The sequence below is a fragment of the Dromiciops gliroides genome, chromosome 1, assembly GCF_019393635.1.
Source record: "Dromiciops gliroides isolate mDroGli1 chromosome 1, mDroGli1.pri, whole genome shotgun sequence".
Classification (NCBI taxonomy): domain Eukaryota; kingdom Metazoa; phylum Chordata; class Mammalia; order Microbiotheria; family Microbiotheriidae; genus Dromiciops; species Dromiciops gliroides.
Genome location: NC_057861.1, coordinates 64,567,857 through 64,589,374, shown reverse-complemented (window position 1 = coordinate 64,589,374; position 21,518 = coordinate 64,567,857). Strand labels below are relative to the sequence as shown.

At 53.4% G+C, this 21,518-nt stretch overlaps 1 protein-coding gene across 5 annotated transcripts in view; it reads left to right on the top strand.

Annotated features, from left to right (window-relative positions):
- Positions 1 to 444: 444 nt before the first annotated feature.
- The window catches only part of ZBTB7A (zinc finger and BTB domain containing 7A), a 30,562-nt gene continuing 9,488 nt past the window's right edge, over positions 445 to 21,518 (top strand). The window contains exons 1-2 of one of the 5 annotated variants that reach the window (XM_043985427.1): positions 445 to 517; positions 19,974 to 21,211. In XM_043985427.1, the coding sequence (XP_043841362.1) occupies positions 19,989 to 21,211 (1,223 nt within the window). In that variant the 5' untranslated portion in view covers positions 445 to 517; positions 19,974 to 19,988. Of the gene's footprint in view, positions 518 to 773; positions 824 to 1,126; positions 1,419 to 1,653; positions 1,792 to 2,739; positions 2,865 to 19,973; positions 21,212 to 21,518 lie in introns of those variants that run through there. The other 4 variants (XM_043985396.1, XM_043985404.1, XM_043985419.1 and 1 more) reach the window with 4 other exon arrangements.

The window sequence follows — 21,518 nt, the reverse complement described above, 5'->3', positions numbered from 1 at the left end:
TGAAATTACCTGTAATAAAGGTAGGAGATGTCACTCGCAGTCAGGGTGAAGTTAGAATTTAATTCCTAGGATCTTTAGGGAGATTTCAGACCATCTATTTATTCTAGGATCTTTTAATATCAGTCCATTGCCTTTCCACCACATCATATATGAGGTCTGGGTTCGAGTTCTGGCTCTGCCATTGACTCACTGTGAGCTTCAATAAATTAACGTCCTCCCTTTGCCCCTCAGTTTCCCTATCTGTAAAGTTAGGGGTTGGATAGGATTGTCCCTGAGGGCTCTTTCGGCTCTGACATATTGTAGAGTCGATAAACTCCTGAGTCTTTGGATGAACAGAAACATTGAGGTTCTTGGTTTCTGTCCCAGGGCACCAGGGGCCTCGAAAGGCCCTCCCCTTCTCCCCCACCCCACCCACCAGTAGTTCAGTTGGGTGGGGGAAAACTTTTAAAAGGGAAAGCCACGAGGCCGGCCCGACGCATCCCCCTCCCCTGCCCTCCCCACTCCAGACTAAGCAAAGGTGGGAAATAATTTATATAATCGCTGGAGACCAGTTTGAGGGGGTGGGGGTGGGGGGGTGGAAGTCCCTGCCTGCACCCCCCTCTCCATAGATGTCAAGGTTGAGATGGGGACTGGAAGGGGCTCCGAGCCGAGCCGCACTAACTCCGTGTCATTTCTTCACAGCCTGTTTATCGGCAGGGCCCGGAGCGCCCCCCCTCCCCTTCCCCTCTCCTGAAGCCAGATCTGCCCCCCCTCCCCTCCCCCCGCGCGCTCTGGGGGCAGATAAGATGGCAACATGGAACCGAGCCATGGAGGGAAGCCGGAGGTCAGGGAGGAGGAGGCGGCCGGGGAGGGGAGGAGGAGGGGTGCAAGAGGGAGTGGGGAGGGGGGAGAGCTCAGACCGCCCCCCCCACCCGCTTTTTCCCCCCTTCCCTTCCCGGTTCTCGCTGCACCAGGAGCCCCACCGGGCGCCAAGCGGGAGGGCTAAGACGTGGCAGGAGGGGGGGTGTCCTGCCCTTGGCGAGGGACCTGCAGAGCCAGTTCCAGCCTCCCCGCCTGAGGGGGGGGGCACGGAGGGGGGGGGAGGCGCGGGGGCCGGGAGTGGAGCTGCGGCACCTTTAAGAGAAGGGAGGACCCCTCTGCCCTCGGAGAAACCAGGAAGGGAGCGGAGAGCATCATACGGGGCTCCGCACACCCCGTACAGTTACAGTAGGGGCCGCGGCGCCGCCGGAGCGCGAGAGGGAGAGCGGGAGGGCGCGGGCGCAGCGAGGGACGGCACGGCCCGGCCCGGCACCCACTGACCGGGGGGAGGCAGCCAGGGCCGCCCCCTCCCCCTCTCCGGCCCCCTCCCCCGCCGGACCCCCGCTCTCCTCCTGCTTCTCCTGTCCTCCTGTCCTCCTGCTCTTCCCGGGACCGGCGAGGTAAGAGCGAGGGGCGCGCGGCGGCCAGGGAGGGGGGGGTTGCATCGCCCCCACTTCTCCATGCCCTCCCCCTTCCTCCGTGCACTGGGGGAAGGGGAGCGGCAAAGTCTTTGCCCAGAGATTGGGGGGGGCGGTTTACCCGTAAGTTTGATCCCAAGGTTTTATTGGAGGGAAGGAAGGGGGGGGCGATAAGCAGCTGCGCGGCTGGGGGGGGGGTGCTGCTTTAAAGTCTAGGCGCAAGGAGAGTTGAAGGCTTGGGGGGGAGGGGTGTCGTTAGGACCCCGGCTCCTTCCTTTGCCCCCTCTTCGGAAGAGGGACGCTCGCTGCATTTCGGAGACTGCTGCCTGCGAGGGACAGGGGTGTTTGCATCGAGGTGGTAGTGTTAATAGGGGGGCGCGGGTTAAGTTTGCAACTGGTATATTTTTTAGGGGGGAAGTGGGGGTAGCCTGCAGGAGCCCCTCAAATGCTTATTCTGTGCTGCGTGCATACGTTGTAGTTGGCTGGACTGAAGCTTCATGGGGGCCGAGGGGGGGAAGGGGGGGCAGAAAAACAGGGAGGGGGGCTTTGCAAAGAAGGGAGGGAGGAGGTGGAGTGTTGGGGGTGGGTGATTGGAGCCGGGGGGGTCTCTGGGTGTTGTAGTTCTTCCGCCGCCTCTCGCCAGCAGGTGGAAGGGGTTGTTCAGACTACCAGTCCCAGGGTACCCCGCAGGGGCGGCCGAAGCCCAGGCCAACCGGGGCTCGGGGGAAGGGGCGGTGCGGAGGAGGGGCGGTGAGCGGCGGACAACCCGGCCAATGGGCGCATTGGGCTGGACTCGCCAGCCGGCCAATGACAAGCCGTAGGGGGCGGGGAAAGTGGTGGGTCACAAGTCCCAGGGAGAGAGGAAGGAGGGGAAGGGGAAGGGGAAGGGAAAGAGAAGGGGCGGAGCTCGCAGGCCGAGTTCCTCTCGCCAGAGGCCGGTGGCGGTCCCTGACTTCCGGCTGTGCGGCCGCGGGCCGGCCCCCCTCCCCTTTGCCCCCTCCCCCGGGGCCCCTCCCAGCCCCCCCCCGCCTGGTTGTGTAACCGTCCTCAGCCGCCCCCCCCCACACCTCCTCCTAAGCCCCGGGGGGAGGGGGCCAGTCCCCCGGCACTCCCCGGGGAGGGCCTCGGGCCCCCCGGGTCACGCCTCTCACGCGAGGCCGGGGCTTCACGGCCTGGCGCGGGGCGCGGGGCGCGGGGCGGGGGGGGGGCGGACCCAGATCCGGGCTCATTTGCATCGCCCTCCCCTCAGCTTGGGCGGGGATTGGCCGCCGGCGGCGGCGGCAGCGGGGGGCGGGGGGTCGGGGCCAGCCCCAGCCCGGCTCCGGCCCCGGCCCCGGCCCCGTCCTCAGCCTCAGTCGCTGTCACCCCGAGCGGGCCCGAGCAGAGCTGCCGCCGCCGCCACCGCCACCACCACCGCCAGGGAAGGAGGTAGGAGCCCCCCGCGCCTCCCCTCCTCGGGCGCCCTCCCCTCCGCGGGGAAGGGGCGGGAGGGGACGCCAGGGGTGGGGTCCCCAGGGCGGAGGCCCCGGCCTCCCGGGCCGTCTGACGGGGAGGCCACTCCCTGCCAGGCAGCCCCTGGGTCCGGGCACCCGATGGAAGGGGGACCATCGCCGCAGCCCCGGAGGCTTTCGCCCAGGCCTGCTGCGTGGGGGTGGGAACGGAGCCGGGGCTTGGGGCCAGACTGCTCTCCGCTGGGACGCGCGGGCCTTGCCCCCGGCCTTGTCGGGGCACGTAGGCCTCGTTGGGATTGCCGGGCTCCCACTCGTGTGTGGATTTTAACCTTCACATCAGCCCGTGTAGCCCATTCGTGGCCTGGACACAGTTTCTTGAGCCTCAATTTTCCCCTCTGTCATATGAGGGGGTTGGACTAGGTGAACTCCAAGGTCTCTTGCAGCTCCTGCAGTCAGTGTTTGTAGCTTGTTCTGTGTTCCGAGGGCCCTTCCATCTCCAACCCTTGCTCCTGGGTTCTGTGTTCTGTGGGTTCTTCTATCTCAGACATCTGGCATTCTATACTCTGACTCTAGTGGAGGTGCTTACTACCACCTTTCCCAACCTTCCTCCCTCCCTTCTTTCCCTTCCCCCATCCCCCACCCCCTAGTCATTATGCCTTGGTTTTTAACCCCTTTTAACTTCAAAGGCTCTGACCCTGGTCGTAGTGACCTCTTCCTTTTCCATTCTTGACCTTTTAGGTTCTGACTCTGGTGGGCTACTTAGCCTTCTCTAGTTTCCCTTGGCCTCCCAAGCTGTGGCCCTGATCCTATCCTGTTGACTCTGCCTTGACACCATCACAGTGTGGGAACCTTGAGCCCCTAGTGACTCAAGAGTGAGGGGGTTGGAGCCTGGCTGTCTCTCCCTCAATCATAGATAGCTCCTGCAGAACCCTTTAGATGTTAGGTTGTCAGACCCTTGGCTGAAGAACCTTCTTCTCAGAACCAGTATTCATTCCTCATCCTCTCCCTCCGACCCAGTGCTAGCAGGATAAGTCTGTAGAGAAAGGACGGGAACAGCTCCATTCTCAGACTTGGTAATGTCATGTTCCCCAGCTAAAGTGGGTTTGAGCCACTCGGGTTAGGAATTCTAAATCCTCTGCTTCATTAGTGCCCAAACATTTTATTCCCCCAGTCAGGTTACTGGAATTCACCAGGTAAGATAGCAAAATGTGAGTGCTATGCTTTTTTTCACAACCTTTCCCATGAAGATCTAGGTTGTAGGACTTGAAGCTGTGAGCCTTAGAGATCATCTTGGCTTGCCCTTCCCCCCATTTTTCAGATGAAGAAAGTGTGGCCCAGAGAGGTGACATACTCAGTGCCGGTCACATAGGTTTTAGGTGGCAGAACCACTTGAGGGTTCTGCCACTCTTCACTTCATTATTTTTCACTTCACCACGATGTCTTTGTGGTTGTGAAATTTTGATGTTAAACCAGAGGTTTGCAACTTTTTAGGCCTAAGCATGGAACTCCAGGTAGGACTAAGGAGAGGGGAGTGGCAGGAAGAGAGCTGGGGGTGAAAGGGTGGGGAGTGGTAGAGAGGTTTCCCCTTGGTGGCATCTATAATGGAGTTTGACCTCCCCCTCAACTAAACAGGGAGTTGCTTTGTTTATTTGTCTGTTTTTTAAAGTGTTTTTCTGTTGGCAGCTTACAGGGTGCATGGTATCCACAGCAGTAGAAAACAGGAAAGTCTTAAAGTAGCATGTCAGCTCTCCTCTCCTCACTCTCCCCTCCCTGTTCCCCCTCCCCCCATCAGAGCCTGGGTGGAGCCCACCTAAGGAACCGCACCCACTCCAGGGGGCCCTCCCTCTGGGACCCATCCATTCACTTCCTCTTGGCAAACAGGTTGATTGGAAGAGGTTGGCCTGGAACAGTTTACCCCCAGATACCACTCTGGGCCTAGATTAGGGCCTAGATTAGGGCCTAGAGGGAAGTCCTGCTCCCTGCTCTTGTCACTGTTAAGATTTCTTCAGAAGAGAGAGGCCTCAAAGGACCTCAACCCAACATTGGAGAAGATAATAGAATTTACCACCCATAGAGCAGAACCAGTCCCAGTGATTAGAATTTATGGAGAGGCAGATTTCACCTTGATAGGAAGAGAAACTTCCTTACAAAGTCGTGAATTTCTGCTTTAACATCATTAAAAGTTAAATGGACTAATAGAAATGGTAATGATTTCCTCATAACCGAAGTCTTCAGGAGGGGGGCTAGATGATCACTTCTTTGGGACCTTGTGTCATTTTAGAGGTGGACAGATTCCTGTGCAGGTGGTGTTGAACAGCATAACCCCTGAGGCTCCTTCCAGCTTTGAAATTTTGTGATTCTGTGAGTACAGGAGAGTAGAACTGGGGCCAAGGCTAGGCTGAAATGGAGGTCTGACTCTTCTGAAACCAGCTCCGAGTATTGCTTAATTGGAACTGGGGGCTTGATTTTGTGTTTACTAAAAGCTATCTCTGGTGACAGGAGCCTAGGGGAAAAAATACCTGTGAATTAGATGATGGAGAAACGAGGCCTGCAGCTCCGAATGCTTAATGAAAGGAAGAAGAGCCAACAGGGACAGTGGAAATTGAATTCGTGGGTTGTTTTGGGGGGTATTCATTATTCAGTTCTGATTGGCCAGTGTGTTGGCGACTTAGCACTGAGGTAGGCTGTTCATTGCCTGTGCCTGAAGCATTGAGTTAAGGCTGGATAGCGTCCAGTAGCCAGGCTTCCGTGAAAGCAGAAAGACACTGGTGGTTTGCAGCAAACTTTTTGTGGCAGTACTCCAGATGGGGAAACTGAGGCCTTGGGCAAAGTCATTGGCTCCCCTTGGAGTATTAAGAAGATGAATAATAAAAGCTCATGTTACTTGAGAGTTTTATTGTTGACAAGCTACCTTAGGTATGGTTTTTCTCAGTTAATCTTCACATTGTCCTATGAGGTCATCAGGGCAGAGAGACTGTTGTCCCCATTTTTCAGATAAGAAAATGGAGGATCCTCTAGTGACGGGGTGGGGAGGGGGGTGGGGGAGTGGGGGGGGGCAGGCAGGACTTGTACAAGGTCACAAAACGAATAAGTGACAGAGCTGGGACTTGAACTAAAGTCTCTTGTCCATTCAGCTCAGTAAACATGTTAGTGCAAGTTGCTCTCTGCTTCCACCATTCAATGGCAGCCCTGAGTGTAGACCCCTGGGGTAGGCCCACAGGACCCCCTGCCTAAAGAAAGTCTTTTAATAATGTTATGTGGATGCTGCTTCACCTCCACTCTCTTATTTGATCCTCACAAATGCCCTGTGAAAGACAGAAAAGACTTTGCCTCGATTTCTCATATGAGGAAACTGAGGCTTAGAGAGAAGTCCAAAGTCACACAGCAAAAGAGGAGCCAAGCCCATACTAACAGTGCTCTTTGGGCCCTTTCAAATGGCTTCTATGCTGAGGAGATGAGGCTAGTGATAGGAGTCAGGGGGAACTAGCATTAGCCCTTAGATCATCTTGTTCCCCAGTGAAAGACAAGTAAGGTGGTTTTATCGACCCAGAATTTTTACTCGGCTAAAGATTCCAAAGTGAAACATGATGGTTAAAATAAAGATGATGATAATCCTGAACTTGGTATGGCCATTTATAAACTCAAAATCAAGTCAGTGTATTCTCTATTTGATTCTCATCATTCACTGAGTTGGACATCGTAGGAATTGCTGACCCCATCACCAGTGCTCTTTTCCACTAAGTTTTTTTTTTCCTTTTAAATGAGAAATTTTGCATGACTTCCTCCCCACCCCCCAAGTTGAAACAATAAAAGACTTTGGCTCAGTTCAAGGCTCAGCTATAGACTGGCTAAAGTCACAGTTCCTATCCCATCATCCCCCCTTACCCACTTCGACAGTACCAGCACCTTCTTTGGCTGTGTAGCCAGGTTGGTTCCAGGCGTGATCAAGGGTATTTTATTTGAGTGTCAGGTGCAGGTCACAGCTGGAGAGAGGCAAGACAGTGAATTTAATAGTTAGAGAGCCTGGGCTGGTGTCTGATTTAATACTCCCCAAGCATGTGTTAAATAATAAACAGCACCAAAGGCTGAACATTCCCCAAACTCAAATATCACCAGTGACAGTCTGCACCTTTCTGCTTCCCTGTCTTTTTCGTTGGCTACTTTTGTTCCCATGACATCTCTGGGCAACAACCATACATCGGTTATGCTGGTTGTGTGTTGTCTTCTCTTTCTCCTCTTCACTGATATTATTATTAGTTCTTACCAAGAAGGGTGGCCTGATGTGGCTTCATTGTTCTGCTGGAGCAAGAATAGACAACAATATGCGATTTAGAGTGGTGCTGGTCTAAGCCCAGTGATGGGTCATACTTAATCAGAATATAAAGTTAGAGCCAGTGAGGATCCTTAGAATATAGAATGTAGAGCTAGGAGGAACTTGAGGCAGAATATTAGAACTGATAGTTCTCAGCGTAGAGAATATTCAGCAGAACTAGGGTAGATCTGGGCGCAGCTAGGTGGCGCAATGGATAAAGCACTGGCCCTGGAGTCAGGAGGACCTGAGTTCAAATCCAACTTTACACACTTGACACTTACTAGCTGTGTGATCCTGGGCAAGTCATTTAACCTTTATTGCTCCATTTAAAAAAAGAGAGAGAGAACTAGGGTGGATCTTAGAGTACCTTTAAAAGTTACGGATATCTGCCAGTGTCTCTAACTGTCTTAGGTATTTGGCACTTCAGAAGTTTCAAAGAAGTATAATTTAACAAAACATTTATCCAACCCTTATCATGTCTAAGGCCACTTGCACTGATGGCTCTTATAGCTGATCATTTGGTGGGAGTAGTGAAGCAAGTATACAAATTAGTATTATAAAAGGTAGGTTATGATAAGGGCCACAAGACAGGTGCAGAGTTTGGTGGGATTTCAGAGAAGGCCAAATGACCTCTTGGTCTCTTTTGGTTGGAGTGAGGGGAGACATCAAAGAAGGCTTGGGAAAAGCCCCTGCCTTCGCCTGGAGCAGACTCCTAGGTTCCCAGGACTCCTGGACTCAAGGGGAGTTTGGTGGGGTGCCAAGCAGGAAATGCTAGGGGAGAGAGAGGCCTCTGTGGACTGACCTAGGAAGGTAGAGTAAGCTTCAGGATTGGAGGCTTGGGACTCCAAACAGTCTTAGATGCCGTCTAGTCTGCTGCCCTCTTACGGATGAGGCACATGAGGCTCGAGAGAGAAGTGACTTGCCTAGACTTACATAGCTGGTAGGTGTAAAGTCCAGACTCATATCCAGTCCCTCTAACTGCAGACCTACGGAGCTTTCTGCTATATTCAGCTCTTGGAAACTGTTGAGTCAAGTAGGAGGAAAGAGGGCTACAGTCATGTGGGGACCAGAGAGAGGCTTCAGGAGGCCCAGGACTGTCTTTTCTTTCAGTTGATCTTCTGAACAGTCCCTTCCTAGCACAGGACTAGGTCCACTGGGGGCTGGGGAAAAGTGGGCCTTGCTTTGGAGGAGGAAGGAGGGGAGGAAATTTTGTTAGGGAGTTGGGGGTGGGAGCTGGTCGTGAGCCAGAATCAGCCTATGTCAGAAAAGGGAGTGGCAGGGGTCCTTGAGCCGTTGCCGTGTCCTTTAGGGGCGGTACTCCCAAGGGTATTTTGGCCAGGACCCTCCCATTGGTTGGTTGGAGTTCACTTGTGCTGATAGATGCAAATTGAAACAGTCTCCTCCCTTCCCTACGCTCCCTTCTCTCCCCTCCCTCCCTCCTTTCCTCCCTATCTTTTCTCCCCTTCCCCACTCCCAGCCATCTATCAGATTCTGCTCTCTTGGTTCAACTTGGAAACCCGTTGATCATTCCCACCTCTGACTTTCTCTAACTTTGGAGCTTTGAAATGGGCTATAACGCAGACTTGTAGCTACAGGTACCATCTGCCTCCCTTCTAAAGCCTCTTGCCCCAACAGGCCAAGAGAGTTGGGGAGCTGATCTGCCCTCCCCTCTTCATCTGGGCTTCTGAGCTTGGAGACTCCTGGGGGGCAGGAGAAGGGGCAGGTGCAGGCTTGTGAACCTGTTTCTCTCCAACTTGCTTCTCTCAAGACTTGTTAACATTTAGAGAAAGGAAAGTAAGAAGTAAGTTCTTGTTATCTCCCTGTCCTTGAGTGAGGCTCTCAGTTCACCCAGGTGCTAGGCATGCAGGGCTTTATCCAGAAACCCTCATCTTTCTGTCTTCCCCTTCACCTCCCCCGCGCTTTCCCAAAGTGAAAAAGATCTCTGCCCTGAGAGGTGCTATTCACCACAAATAAAGTAAAAGCTAACCTGAAATATTGTCATTTTCAGTGCCAGGATGAAAGAGAAGGGAGTTGGAAGGGGGGGGTGTGAGTAGAGGAAGAGAAAGCCCCTCAAATTGGCCATTAGTTTGTGTCACCCCAGGGAGGACTAGTGGTTATCTCTGAGGAAAAGAGGCCTGTTGCAGCCTGCTGTATTCATTTGTGTACCTGTGTTCGTGTGTTCGTGTGTGTGTGTGTGTGTGTGTGTGTGTGTGTGTGTGTTTTTCCCAGGATAACAGTATTTCCCCCAGGGTTAAGGGATGGGGCTGGGATAGTAAGGTACACCTGGACCCTGAAGGAGTAAAAGAATTGGAAGGGGAGGGGATAAGGGTAAAGGCTGTTGGAGGCTGAGGCCCCAGACACACTGAGGTGAGTTGCTTATAGGCCCCAGCAGAGTGGCAGCATTAGCCACTGCCCACTTAGAGAGGGATTGGAGCCCCAGATTCTTGAGCTGGAAGAGACCATTAAGAGTATCTAGTTGGACCCCCTGTCCAGGGCAGGAATCCCCTCTGCAGCTGATCAGGCAGGTCATTGTCCAGCCACAGCTTAAGAAGACTTGGGGGGGGAAACGGGCTCTTGGTGAGTCTCGGAAGGCCAACTGGTGCAGAAGAGGAATTCGCTTGGTTCTGCTTGGCCACAGAGGGCAGAAGTGGGAGTGAGGCAGGGAAGTCACAGGGAGGCAGGTTTCAGGTTGATGTAAGTAAAAACTTCCTCACAATTAGAGCTGTCCAACAGTGGAATGAACAAACTGCCCTAGAAATAGTGAGCTCCCTGTCCCTGGGGTCATCATTGCTTGGGACATTGTTGCAGGGCTTGTCCATCAGTTGTGGGTCACACCAGATGATCTCCAGGAGTCTTTGCAATTCTTGATATTGTGATTAACCCTAAGGATGGGGAGGTCATGACCTCTGGAGATGCCCAAGTTTATTGTTGGATTGCTCTTGTTGTTATCAAGTACTTTTTTTTTTTTGCCGGGCAATGGGGGTTAAGTGACTTGCCCAGGGTCACACAGCTAGTTAAGTGTCAAGTGTCTGAGGCCCGATTTGAACTCAGGTACTCCTGAATCCAGGGCCTGTGCTTTATCCACTGCGCCACCTAGCTGCCCCTATCAAGTACTTTTTAATGAGCTGAAACCTGCCTTTCTCTGTTTTCTCTCTCTCTCTGCCCTTGGACGATCAAAGTCTGGGGCCACAGACAACAAGTCTGCTCCCTCTTCTGTATACCAGCTCTTCTGTTCTTCCTACGGCTCTCTAGGGCAGACGTGCCTAGACCCTCATAGCTATTCAGTTTCCTGACCCCTTCTCATCCTGGCTGTTGACGGTTTGATACTGAGGGAACCTATCAGCATTTGGCCAACTTCTAGCAGGATCAGTGGGAACCTGCCCTCATTGCCTTGGGGACTTCTGCCTTTTCTCATTGTGACCTTAAACCTTGTTGAATCGGAGGCTCTGCACCCAGGGCTTCTTTCTGTGGGGCCATTCTGGCTAATAAGGGCTGTTTGCCAGCTCTTCCTGGCTCCTTGCAGAGCCTCCCTCCCCTCCCTGAGGTTGAGACCAACCTAGGTGAGCTGAACAGGTGGAATTAAACCCAAGGGCCTCACCCCACCCCTCTGTCCCCACCCATCTCCTGCCTTCCACTCCAGGTGGGTTCTACAAGTTCCCAGATACTCCTTCCCTTTTCTCCCACCCCTCCCCAGTACAGGATCTGCCCCTTTAAGGCCTGGGGCAGGAAGCCCCTCCCCATTTGGTTGCAATAAATCTGAGATAAAATGTCTCCCTGGTCTGTTTGTTCTGGGCCCTGCCGGAGGCCTTCTTAGAAGGCCAGGCCAGGCTGGCAGGGGCAGGTTAAGGGACTGCTGCCCTCAAACCTCCCCCAAGACCCTCCCTTCTCCCCCCATCAAGAGGCATTCCTTCGTGATTAAATGTAGTCCTGATGACACAGTTGGGAATTGGCTCGGAGGTCAGGGTGGAGTAACCAGTTAGGAGGAACCTTGCAACATAGGAGAGCTTAATTATGAAGGGGGGTGGAGAGGAGAACAGGATGGAAAGACTGAACCTGGAACTATGGGGGCGGGGTGGATCCTTCAGCTTGCTCTCCCTCCCCACCAAGCTCTCCATATCCCAGGAGCAGTGAGATGATGCGGCCTGCTGATTGGAGATCTGGACCAAGAAGCCCCTTGCTAGGAGAGTAGTAACTACCGGTTCTCTTGTGTGTTAAGGTTTAGGAAGGGCTTTCCTTCCAGCACCCCATGAAAAGCAGAGGCATTGTAACTCCCATTTTATAGAGCACAGCACCTTGCACATAGTAGGTGCTTAATAAGTGTTTATTGACAGACTGATGTGGTATTTGTTTAATAAATGCTCATTGACTGACTGTGAATCCACTTGCCCAGCACACAGCCAGTAAGTGGTAGAGCCACAACTTAGCTCCACATCCCCTAAGTCCAAATCCAGTGCTTTTCTCTTCCCCCGTGCTCTGCTCCTTGTTTACTGGGTGACCTTGATCCTGGTCCCTAACATCTTGTTCTGATTTGCCCCACTTCTGAGCCGTTTGTGGGGGGAATCCCTGTCTCTGACTTTGCTGGGGTGTGGGGGGGGGTTCTGAGCTCTGGGGTTAGAGGCCAAATAGCAGAGCTAACACTCTTTTGTCCTAGCTCCTTTTCTTCTTCAGCCTGGACTCCCTAGAAAGATGTAAGTGGGCAGGGGAATGGGGAACAAATGACCAGGACAAATTCTGTGACCTCCTGCCCTGTAGTCCTAGGTAACCCAAGGCTTCTAGCCCCAGCTGTCCTTGGTTCACATCCAGATGGAGCACTAGTTTTTGCTACCAAGTCGTTAAGGATCCACCTATTGGAGGATGCCTGAAGGTGGTGGGGGTGGTGGGGGTGGGCATTCTCAGTTTCCTGAAGCCCATTTACCTGCTTTTCTGGAACTGCCAACCTTCCCCAGTGGGATGGTTGAGTGGAAACAGCTGTGAACTTGAGGTTAGAAGATCCAAGTCCCTGAGCTGTGATGTTTATTAGAACCTTGAGCAGATTCCTCCTTTTTGAGCTTTATTGCCCTCATCCATAAGATCGACACTACCCCCCTCATACTGTTGTTGTGAAACTTTAAAGGGCCACAGGAATGTAAGAGGTTATTCTGAAGCACTTGCCCATCCCAGCTTCTCATTTAATCCTCACAGCATCCGTAGAAGGGAGACAGGGCAGGAGTTATCATCCTCATTTGATAAATGGGAAAACTGAGTCCCCTGATGGGAAAGGGCTGGGCCAAGGTCCACTATGTATCAGTGGCAGAACTGGGACTCTTGTCTTTCAGGGCTGATTTACTCACCGTCCCTACTCTCTTCTCTCTCTGTTTTAGGGGAAGTTGTTCACCCCAGTTACCCATTTTGCCTCTCCCTCTTTTTGCCTTTCTGTGCCCTGCTTGTTCTTCGGACCCAAGGCTTGGGGAATGGAATTTGGTGTTTAAACTCTCCTCAGTTCTGGAGGGGATGTAGCTGGTTGGCAGCTCTGGGCCCCCTTAACCTTTCATTAAACCTAGGCAGAGTGCCTGAAAGAGCAGCTTTCATCAGGGAGGTTTGGGAATGCAATTATCAGCCATCATCTCTAGAAAGAAGAGGGTAGAGGATGGCTGAGGGGGTCAGAACCAGGGGCTGCTGCTGGCTTTAATTAGCCCTGTTTTTTTTTTTTTTTTTTTTTTCTCAGCCCTGTTTTTCTAGAGTTCTGAAATCCCCTCCTGGACCCTCCCCCCCCCCCCCCAGCTCCCTTGCACATTCCAGCTCCCTTTCCTCCATGAGCAGAGCAGACCCACTCGTGACACCAAGAGCCTGAGCTCCAGGCCCCAAGATCTAGGCCCTTGAAGCTTGCTGGGGCTGGGGCACTTTGGGCAGATGTTGACTTTGGGTGGGATGATGAGGGAGGTTGGAAGGCAATGAGTCTTAAACTGGGGGGCTGTGAGGCTGTCCTGTTCCAACCTGCCTCCCAACTTCCCCAGCAGTGATTTGCTTTGGAGATGTTGTCAAGAGATTGCTTGGGTAAGGCCTTCCCACTTTGGGGCCTCTATTTCCCCATCTGACAGATGATCACCTTGGACTTTGTGGTCTCCAAAGGCCCTTAAGACATCTTATGTGCTGTGTTCCAAGGGCTGTTGCAGATAATTTAGGGTTGGGGCCCTAGAGAATGTCATGGTAATAGTATATGGCTCTCATATAGTACTTTATGGTTCGCACAGTGTTTTACCAATATTACCTCACATGACCCTCACAGGAATCCTGTAAAGTAGGTGCTGTTCTTATCCCCATTTTACACATGGGGAAGCAAAGGCCGACAGAGGTCACACAGCCACTGTCTGAGGCGGGATTTGAACTCGAGTCTTTATGACTCTAAGTCCAGGATTTTTGTCCTCTGTGCCACCTAGAGGGCCCTGGAAAGGTCCATGGTAGGTGGGAGGGAGCTGGGGAGGAACTTGGAAGAATAGGGTTAAAGAGAAGTCTTCAGGGCATAGTTGAAAAGGCAGAGTAGATGGGTAGCTGTGTGGCATCAGGAGGTGAGGTGAGAAAGGGACCCATGCTGGTGAATTTATGGGAGTATATAGACAAAACTTGTATAGCCATGGATGATTTGCCCACTGCATTGTTGGTGGGACATCCAAATCATTGAGTTCATGGATCCATTTGAATTCTTTTTTTTTTTTTTGGCGGTGCTATGGGGGTTAAGTGACTTGCCTAAGGTCACACAGGTAGTAAGTGTCAAGGGTCTGAGGCTGGATTTGAAGTCAGGTGCTCCTGAATCCAGGGCTGGTGCTTTATCCACTGTGCCACCTAGCTGCCCCTCATGGATCCATTTGAACCCTTAGAGATGCCTTTTTGGCCAGTGGGTGAGGTTGGGCACCATCCTGCTAACAGGCAGGGGATTGAATGAGGCCTCTTCTCCTGGGCTCTTCCTGCCCCTGGAGGTTGAAGGGTGCTGGTTATTCCCATATCCCAGATTGGTTGAGGGAAAGATTGGGTTTTTCTCTCCCCGGCCCCCCCCCCGTCCCATTTTCTCTCCTCCACCATTCATGGTACAAGGGTGGCTATTATGTTCTACCCCTCTGTGGGTCAGCATCTTGGCCCCCTCTCTAGAGATAGCTTAGGAACTGACCCCTTAATGAGAGATGGTGGGCAGCACACACATCCAGCTTCAACCACTCTGCCTAACTCAGTCTCCTTACCTGGACAGAGCTTCCATAATCAGAGAATGACTTGACTTCCACATCTCTTTTGGGCCTGGGCTCTGACTTGGAAAGACTCATCAGAGAGCTGGGGTGAATTAAGTACTAATCTAATAAGAATTCCCATTTCTGGGTTGCTTTAAAGTTTGCAAAGGCCTTTTCTCCAAGCCTTCCTTGGAGGGTAGTGTTGTAAGATTATTCCCATCTTACAGATGAGCAACTGAGACTGAGAAATTGCCCAGAGCCTACAGCTGGTAAAGTGGCAGAGGTCAGGGCTTTTGGCCCTCAAACCACTGCACTTTCCACTATGTTATATGTTCTTGTGTCTTGTAGATTATTTTATAGCTCATAAAAGTCTGGTCCAGATGATAGTAGTTAGAATGAAGAAGAGTGAGCCCTATGGCCTGGGACTGCCCTGCTAGGGCCCATTTACTGGAGGAGCTGGGATTTAAACTAGGCTGGGAAATGTGGGGAGGATTTGGGCCCGGGGACAGAGCGCTGTTTCAAACACTGAGTCAAGGTCACAGAATATTTTTTACAAACCCCATTTTTATTTTCTGAATTTAGCACACACCAAATAGAATGGGCATTTGCAGGCACACTGTAGAGCAGAGAAAGTGAATCCTGCTGCAGTGCCAACAGCGGGACTGTGTGGAGGGCCAGGGAGGCTGACTGCTTTACACCACACTCTCCTATCTTGGAGGACAGGGCAGTGGGGGGTGGGGGGGCTGAGAGTTCTCCCTTGCTGGGCAGGGATTAGAGGGACCCGAAAGGACAAGCAGATGCCCTGGGTGTAGAGTCAGGACCCAGCTTCAAATTGCAGTTCTGCTGCTTACTACCTGTGTGACTGGGCAGTTGGCTTCCCTTCTCTGGGCCTCAATTTCCTCCTCTATAAAAAGAGAGGGTAGGACTAGATTATCTCTAAGGTCCCTTCTGCCTTCTGCATTTTGTGATCCTCTCATGTTAATCCCCTACATTTGTAAAACCCTTTAGAGTTGAGAGAGAGAGAGAGAGAGATGGATGCTCTGTCTGGTCTCATCATAATGACTGTTTTGCAGATGGGGAATTGATCAGGGAGGGTCGTTGCCTTGTCCAGTGCCACATGGCTTATAAGAGGCAGGGCCAGAAGTCCAGCTGGGGGCTCTGGGCCCTCCTGGGTCGCTCTGGGCAGTAGGGTTGGGGCTGGGATAGCTGTTAACAAGCTGAGCTCACCAGGAGCAAGGTCTTAAGGCAGTTGTATGCCTTACTAGAGAAGCCTGAGCCAGTGATTGGGGATTTGCTGCCCATTGGCCACTCACTGGACAATCCACAGTTGACTCTAGTTGACTATGGAGGTCACCTTTCAGGCTGAATTCCTGCTGAATTTGAACTCTTGTACCTGGTCCTGCCACATTTGATGGGATGGTGCACCAGGAAGGGCAGGAGTATATGCTACTGCCTTCTCCCTTTTCTGAATGCCAGCTGATCCCCCATTTCACATCAGTCAGAAAGATGTTACTGTGCCCTGATGGGTGTCTGATACCAGTCCCACGAAGGTGGCAGAACCTAGACAACAGCCAGAAGCAAGGGAAAGCGTCCCAAACTTGTTGCTGTATTTCCTTGGGCCATGGTCTCCTTTCCTTCTCTAGGTCCCACTTTCCCCATCTGTAAAATGGGAATAATAGCCATTACCTCCCTCTCATGCCAAGGACTAATGGGAGGAAGACCTAGTGGGATAATGATGGGGAAATTCTTCATCAACACAAACTTTATCAAGAGGAAAGGCGGAGCCTGAGGCCTTGCTCCTGGGGCCCTCCCCGTTACAGAACAGCTTTCCAGCTTTCCCACATCTGTGCTCATGTGCTGATTGGTTTCTGTTCTCTGGGCTAGTGCTGGACTGAGGAGGGAAGGGAAGGGAGTGGAAGGATAGAAAGAAGAGGTTGGAGGCTCAGGGAAGAGTAGCAAGGAGGCACTGGAGCAAGGCCAGCAAATATGGGTAATACAAGGCTGAATGCACAGTTCCCTTGTGCATTTAGGTCTGCAGATCACTTTGCTTCTGTGTGTGTGTGTGTGTGTGTCTGTCTGTTTGTCGGGGGGGGGGGGGGGGTGGGGGAGAAGTGAGTGGTTCCCTGTTTTCCAGAGAAGCAAAGTGAAGCTCATTATCCCAGCTGGCTGTAGAGTGAGCTGAGGGCTCCTGACTCCAAGCCCTGATCTGCCCCACTACCCACAGTTAGGAGATTAGGAGGGAGCTTAGTTTGGGAAAGAAGGTTATAGACCTTCATAAGAGCTGCTTTGGAGCAGGCCTGCAAAGCTCCTGGGCCTGTTTCCTCTGACCTAGGGGCATAGGCTGGGGGGGTGGGGAGGACTCACTCAGCCTTGTTAGGATCACTGGGGGTGGTGCCAGCTGTAGATCCCCCTCCCCTGCCCTCTGCTGGCCTGCTGTATGACCTTGCAAAGCCCTTGCTTTCTCTGTCTCAGTTTCCCCATCCATAAAGTGAAGGAGTTGCTGGCTTCTGAGGTCCTTCCAGCAACTAGATCCTGTAATTCTCTCTGGCCAGCACACACACCCTGCCCCCCACTATCTTCTACCCTCTCAGATTCTCTCTCACCCCTACCCCCAAGCAGCCTTGTAGCAAATTGCTGACTCCCCTCCTCCCCCTCCCTATGATATATGTGGGGAGAGGGGGAAGTTGGAACTGAATGGGAGGGGAGTAAAAAGGACCAGGCAGCCTTGATAAACAGCCAGGATGAGACAGCAGGCACGGAGGGGGGAGGCAGGAGAGGAAAGGACTCCTGGGAAGTGTAGTCTCCCATCCTGACTATTCTGAGCCTCACAGGAGGCCAGCCAGCACAAAAGGCAGTCTGTAATCCGGTGGGGCTGCTGGGCAGGGCAGAGCAGGGCAGGGCAGAGCAGGGCAGAACCCTCGTGACCTGCTGGCTAGCTGGTCCTCCCCCTTGTAGCTGAGCTGCAGCTACTGCAAATAATAATAACTGACATTTCTATACTACTTTAAGGTTTGCATATCACTTTATGCTCATTAACTCGTGAGCTGCAAAGTGCTTTCATGGAGGGGGACTCACCTTCTTCCTGGGAGCTCCTAGAACCAGGCTTCTGACCTCTGGGAGATTGGAAAGCCATAACTTGAAGGATCCAGATTAGACCCTAGCATGAACTTCCTGGGGCTACAGTTGGATGGTGCTAGGTCTGGGGCTCCCATCAGCTCTTGACAACGTAAGGGAAGAGAATAACCCCTATTAGCAACTGCAGGCCCCAGGTCCTGATGCAGGGCAGAGCCTTACTGCCTTCTCTTTGGCCCCAGCTTCAACTCAAAGGTAGACTGGGGGTCCTTGCATTTCTGTAGTAGAAGTGACCCCCTGTCTTGTGAGGCCTGTGTCCACCCTTTCCTGCTGACTGGGGGGAGGAGAGTTGGCAGGGCCCTGGGGGAGGCAGGAGGGGACAGGGCCTTCTCACTCTCCCCCAGATCTGGGTGAGATTCCACAGGGAAGGGAGCTGGGTGGGTGGGTGGGTGGATGAGTCATGACCATGCTGGAAAAAGCAGAAAGGGAAGAAGTTGGGCGGGGGGACCACATTCTAGAGAGCCCAGGGAACCAATGGGGAAGGCTAAAACCTAGAACCCTAAAGCTGGAAGGAACGTAGGGATCATCTTCTTCCATCTCTTTATGTTAAAGAGAAGGAACCAGGCCCAGAGAGGGGCAGTGCCTTACCTGAGGTCACACAGCACATCTGTGCCAGAGCCAGGATGCCAGCACCCACATCTGGCTTCTTGGCCAGGGTACTTTCCACTCTCCTGCTCCACCGCCTATGCAGTTCTGGCTCTTCAAGAATCGACCTTTCCTAAGGCCCGAGCTTGGTGGAGCTTGAGGACACGGGGGGGGGGGGGGGCAGGGCCAGAACCTGCTTTTCTTTAGGGGAGCCTTTCATGGTGGGAAGGGCCCTATTGGGGAGTTCCAGATGGCAAACAGCCTGATTTCCCCATGATTACTCACAGGGAGGGCCCAGCACCGTGTCCTCGGGGGCTCTTTGCATCCAGAAAGCAGCAAGTTTATCCTGTATGGTTACTGAGGCAATGTCATCTGTGACTTGCTGTGTGTGTGTGTGTGTGTGTGTGTGTGTGTGTGTGTGTGTGTGCGCGCGCGCGTGTGCAGGTTCTAGGAAGCCCCAGTTTTAAGGGAAAATTGGATAGTGGATGTTGGGATCCAGGCAGTGGGCTGCCCCCTGGGTGGCAGGGAAGGAAACACCACTCCAGTATCGCGGTACTTTATAGGCCACCACTTCCTCCCTCGGCCGGCTCCTCACTTTCAGCAGCATCTTGGGCCCTAGATATTGTGGGAAACACATCAGTTGTAGCAAGGTTTTTCCAGAATGGACACCAGGCACCAGGATCTGGCTTGTGGCTGGATTCTGGATGAGCTGCCTCCCTCCCTTCTAAGGCTTGGATTCTGGGACCCCAGTCGAGTTTGGCTTTTTCTTTCATTTCCTCTGCTGAAGCTGGGGCTCTGAACACTACACGCCCTATGGAGGGGGTGGGGTGGAGAGATCGAGGTTCTCTTCATTAATGCTTATTTGCTTGGCTTGGCTTGCCTCTTAGAGGCAGCAGAAGGAGCCCTGCATTGAAGTCAGAAGTCCTGGGTTCAAGTTTTGAATCCACTGTTTTCTAGCTTTATGACTGTTGGTGAGTCAGTGAACCTTGTTCAAAGTTCACCTGTAAAATGAGGGAAATAATTTTGTACTAGCTACCTCCTAGGATTTTTGTGAGGAAAGCATCTTGTAGATGTAAAAGCCCACTATTATTTTTGTCTCAGTTCTATGTGTGACTTTCTTCGTGACCTTGATTAAGTCAGTTCCTCTCTCTAGGCCTCAGTTTTCCCTAAAAGAATGGGTTGGTCTTACATGGTCTTTAATGTCTCTGTGTCTCAGATTCCTCCTTGTTAGTGTGCACCTGATGGGCCCTGATGTGGCTGGAGGTCTGGGTTTGGGTCTCAGTGAGTCTGCCACAACAGCCCCATCATGTCCCTCTGACTCATCTCTAAAGGGGCTTGGCCCTGTAGTTCCTTCCATTTCACCCAGACCAGATCCTCTGCTCAGTGAGGGAGTCTGAAATGGAGGGGACCCCTGGATCTTTGCTCTGTTCTCATTGAAGGAGTCGTTTAGTTGAGCAGCAAGTCCTCAGCCTGGTGCTGGGGGTTCAGGGCTACAAGTAGATAAGAGTATTTTTATCCGCCTGGTTGGAGCAACAGACTCCTCACAGAGGAAAGCTTTTTGGGGTCATGAGGGTTCTGAGGAGGGAAGTGGGGGTTATTCTTCCTGGGGAAGCTGGGCCCTGACGGTGCTGGTTTGCTCCTATAAGCCTGAGGGGACAGGGTGAGCGGAGGGAGTGGCAAAGGGCCTGGTGGCTATGGGGGTCATTGAGGAACTAGGCTTGGCCCCAGTGACATTGGCCACCCTGTTCTGTTCTTCCTGAAGGGGAGAAGCAGGGAAGCTGGTGGTTGGGGGTGGTGGGTGGTGGCAGATGCTGCTCCATAGGCACAGCTTCATTCTCCCCCTCTCCCCTGCCCTGTCCAGATCTTGGCGTGGAAGATGGCCGGTGGTGTGGACGGCCCCATTGGGATCCCCTTCCCTGACCACAGCAGCGACATTCTGAGCAGCCTGAATGAACAGAGGACCCATGGCCTACTGTGTGACGTGGTCATCCTGGTGGAGGGCCGAGAGTTCCCCACACACCGCTCGGTGCTGGCTGCCTGCAGCCAGTACTTCAAGAAGCTTTTCACATCGGGTGCTGTGGTGGACCAGCAGAATGTTTATGAGATCGACTTTGTGAGTGCCGAGGCCCTCACGGCCCTGGTGGACTTTGCCTACACAGCAACCCTCACCGTCAGCACATCCAATGTCAGTGACATCCTCAACGCTGCTCGCCTGCTGGAGATCCCGGCCGTCAGCGACGTGTGCGCCGACCTCCTGGACCGCCAAATTCTGGCCAAGAATGACCAGATGGATTTAGTAGATCAAATTGATCAGCGGAACCACCTCAGAGCCAAGGAGTACCTTGAATTCTTCCAGAGCAACCCCATAAACAGCCTCCCTAACAACTTCCCGTGGACCAACCCCAACTTTGCCGGCCCGGAGGATGAGGAGGACGAGGAGGCGGCAGCGGCGGCTGTGGCGGCAGCGGCTGCAGCCACGGCAGCCACTGGTGGCGAATGCAATGGCCTGGACTTCTATGCCCAGGGTGAGCGACCAAAGGCCAATGATGTTGACCCAGACAGCAGTCAGGGCCTGTGGCCCGACCGTGACGAGGAGGCAGCCTCAGGGGCCGGCCTCTTCCCCCCCTCACAGAACGGGCACTATGGAGGTCGTGGCGCTGGTGCTGGGGGTGAGGAGGAAGCTGCCTCCCTTTCCGAGGCACCGGAGCCGGGGGACTCCCCCGGCCTCGTGTCGGGGACAGCCGACGGGGAGGACGGCGATGGGGCAGAGGTGGACGGGCTGGCCGCCAGCGCCCTGCTGCAACAGATGATCACCTCAGTGGGGCGGCAGGCTGGTGGCGGGGGCAGTGAGGAGGATCAACGCAAGGAGGACGAGGGCGTCATGGATTATTACTTGAAGTATTTCAGTGGCTCCCATGAGGGCGATGTCTATCCATCGTGGTCCCAGAAGGTGGAGAAGAAGATCAGGGCCAAAGCATTCCAGAAGTGCCCCATCTGTGAGAAGGTGATCCAGGGGGCGGGCAAGCTGCCCCGTCACATTCGCACCCACACTGGTGAAAAACCCTATGAGTGTAACATCTGCAAAGTCCGATTCACCAGGTGAGGTGGCCGGCCGGCTCATGGGCTGGGGGTGGGGGGGGCGGGCAGGGTGGCCAGGCAGCAGAGCAGGGGCAAGGTGACCTCTGCCCCGGAGCCAAGCTCTCCAGGCTCAAGTCCTGTCTCAGATGCCTCCTAGCTCTATGGCTCTGGGCCCTTCTGCTTTCTTTCTGTGGGTCTGTTTCCTCCTCAGGGTGGTGATCTCCCAACCTCCTTCTAGCTCTGACGTGGTGTGTGTGGTTCTTTGGATTCCTGCTTGGGGCAGGAGTTTAGACTCTGAGGCCTCTGGGGCAGCTGCAGAATGGATGGG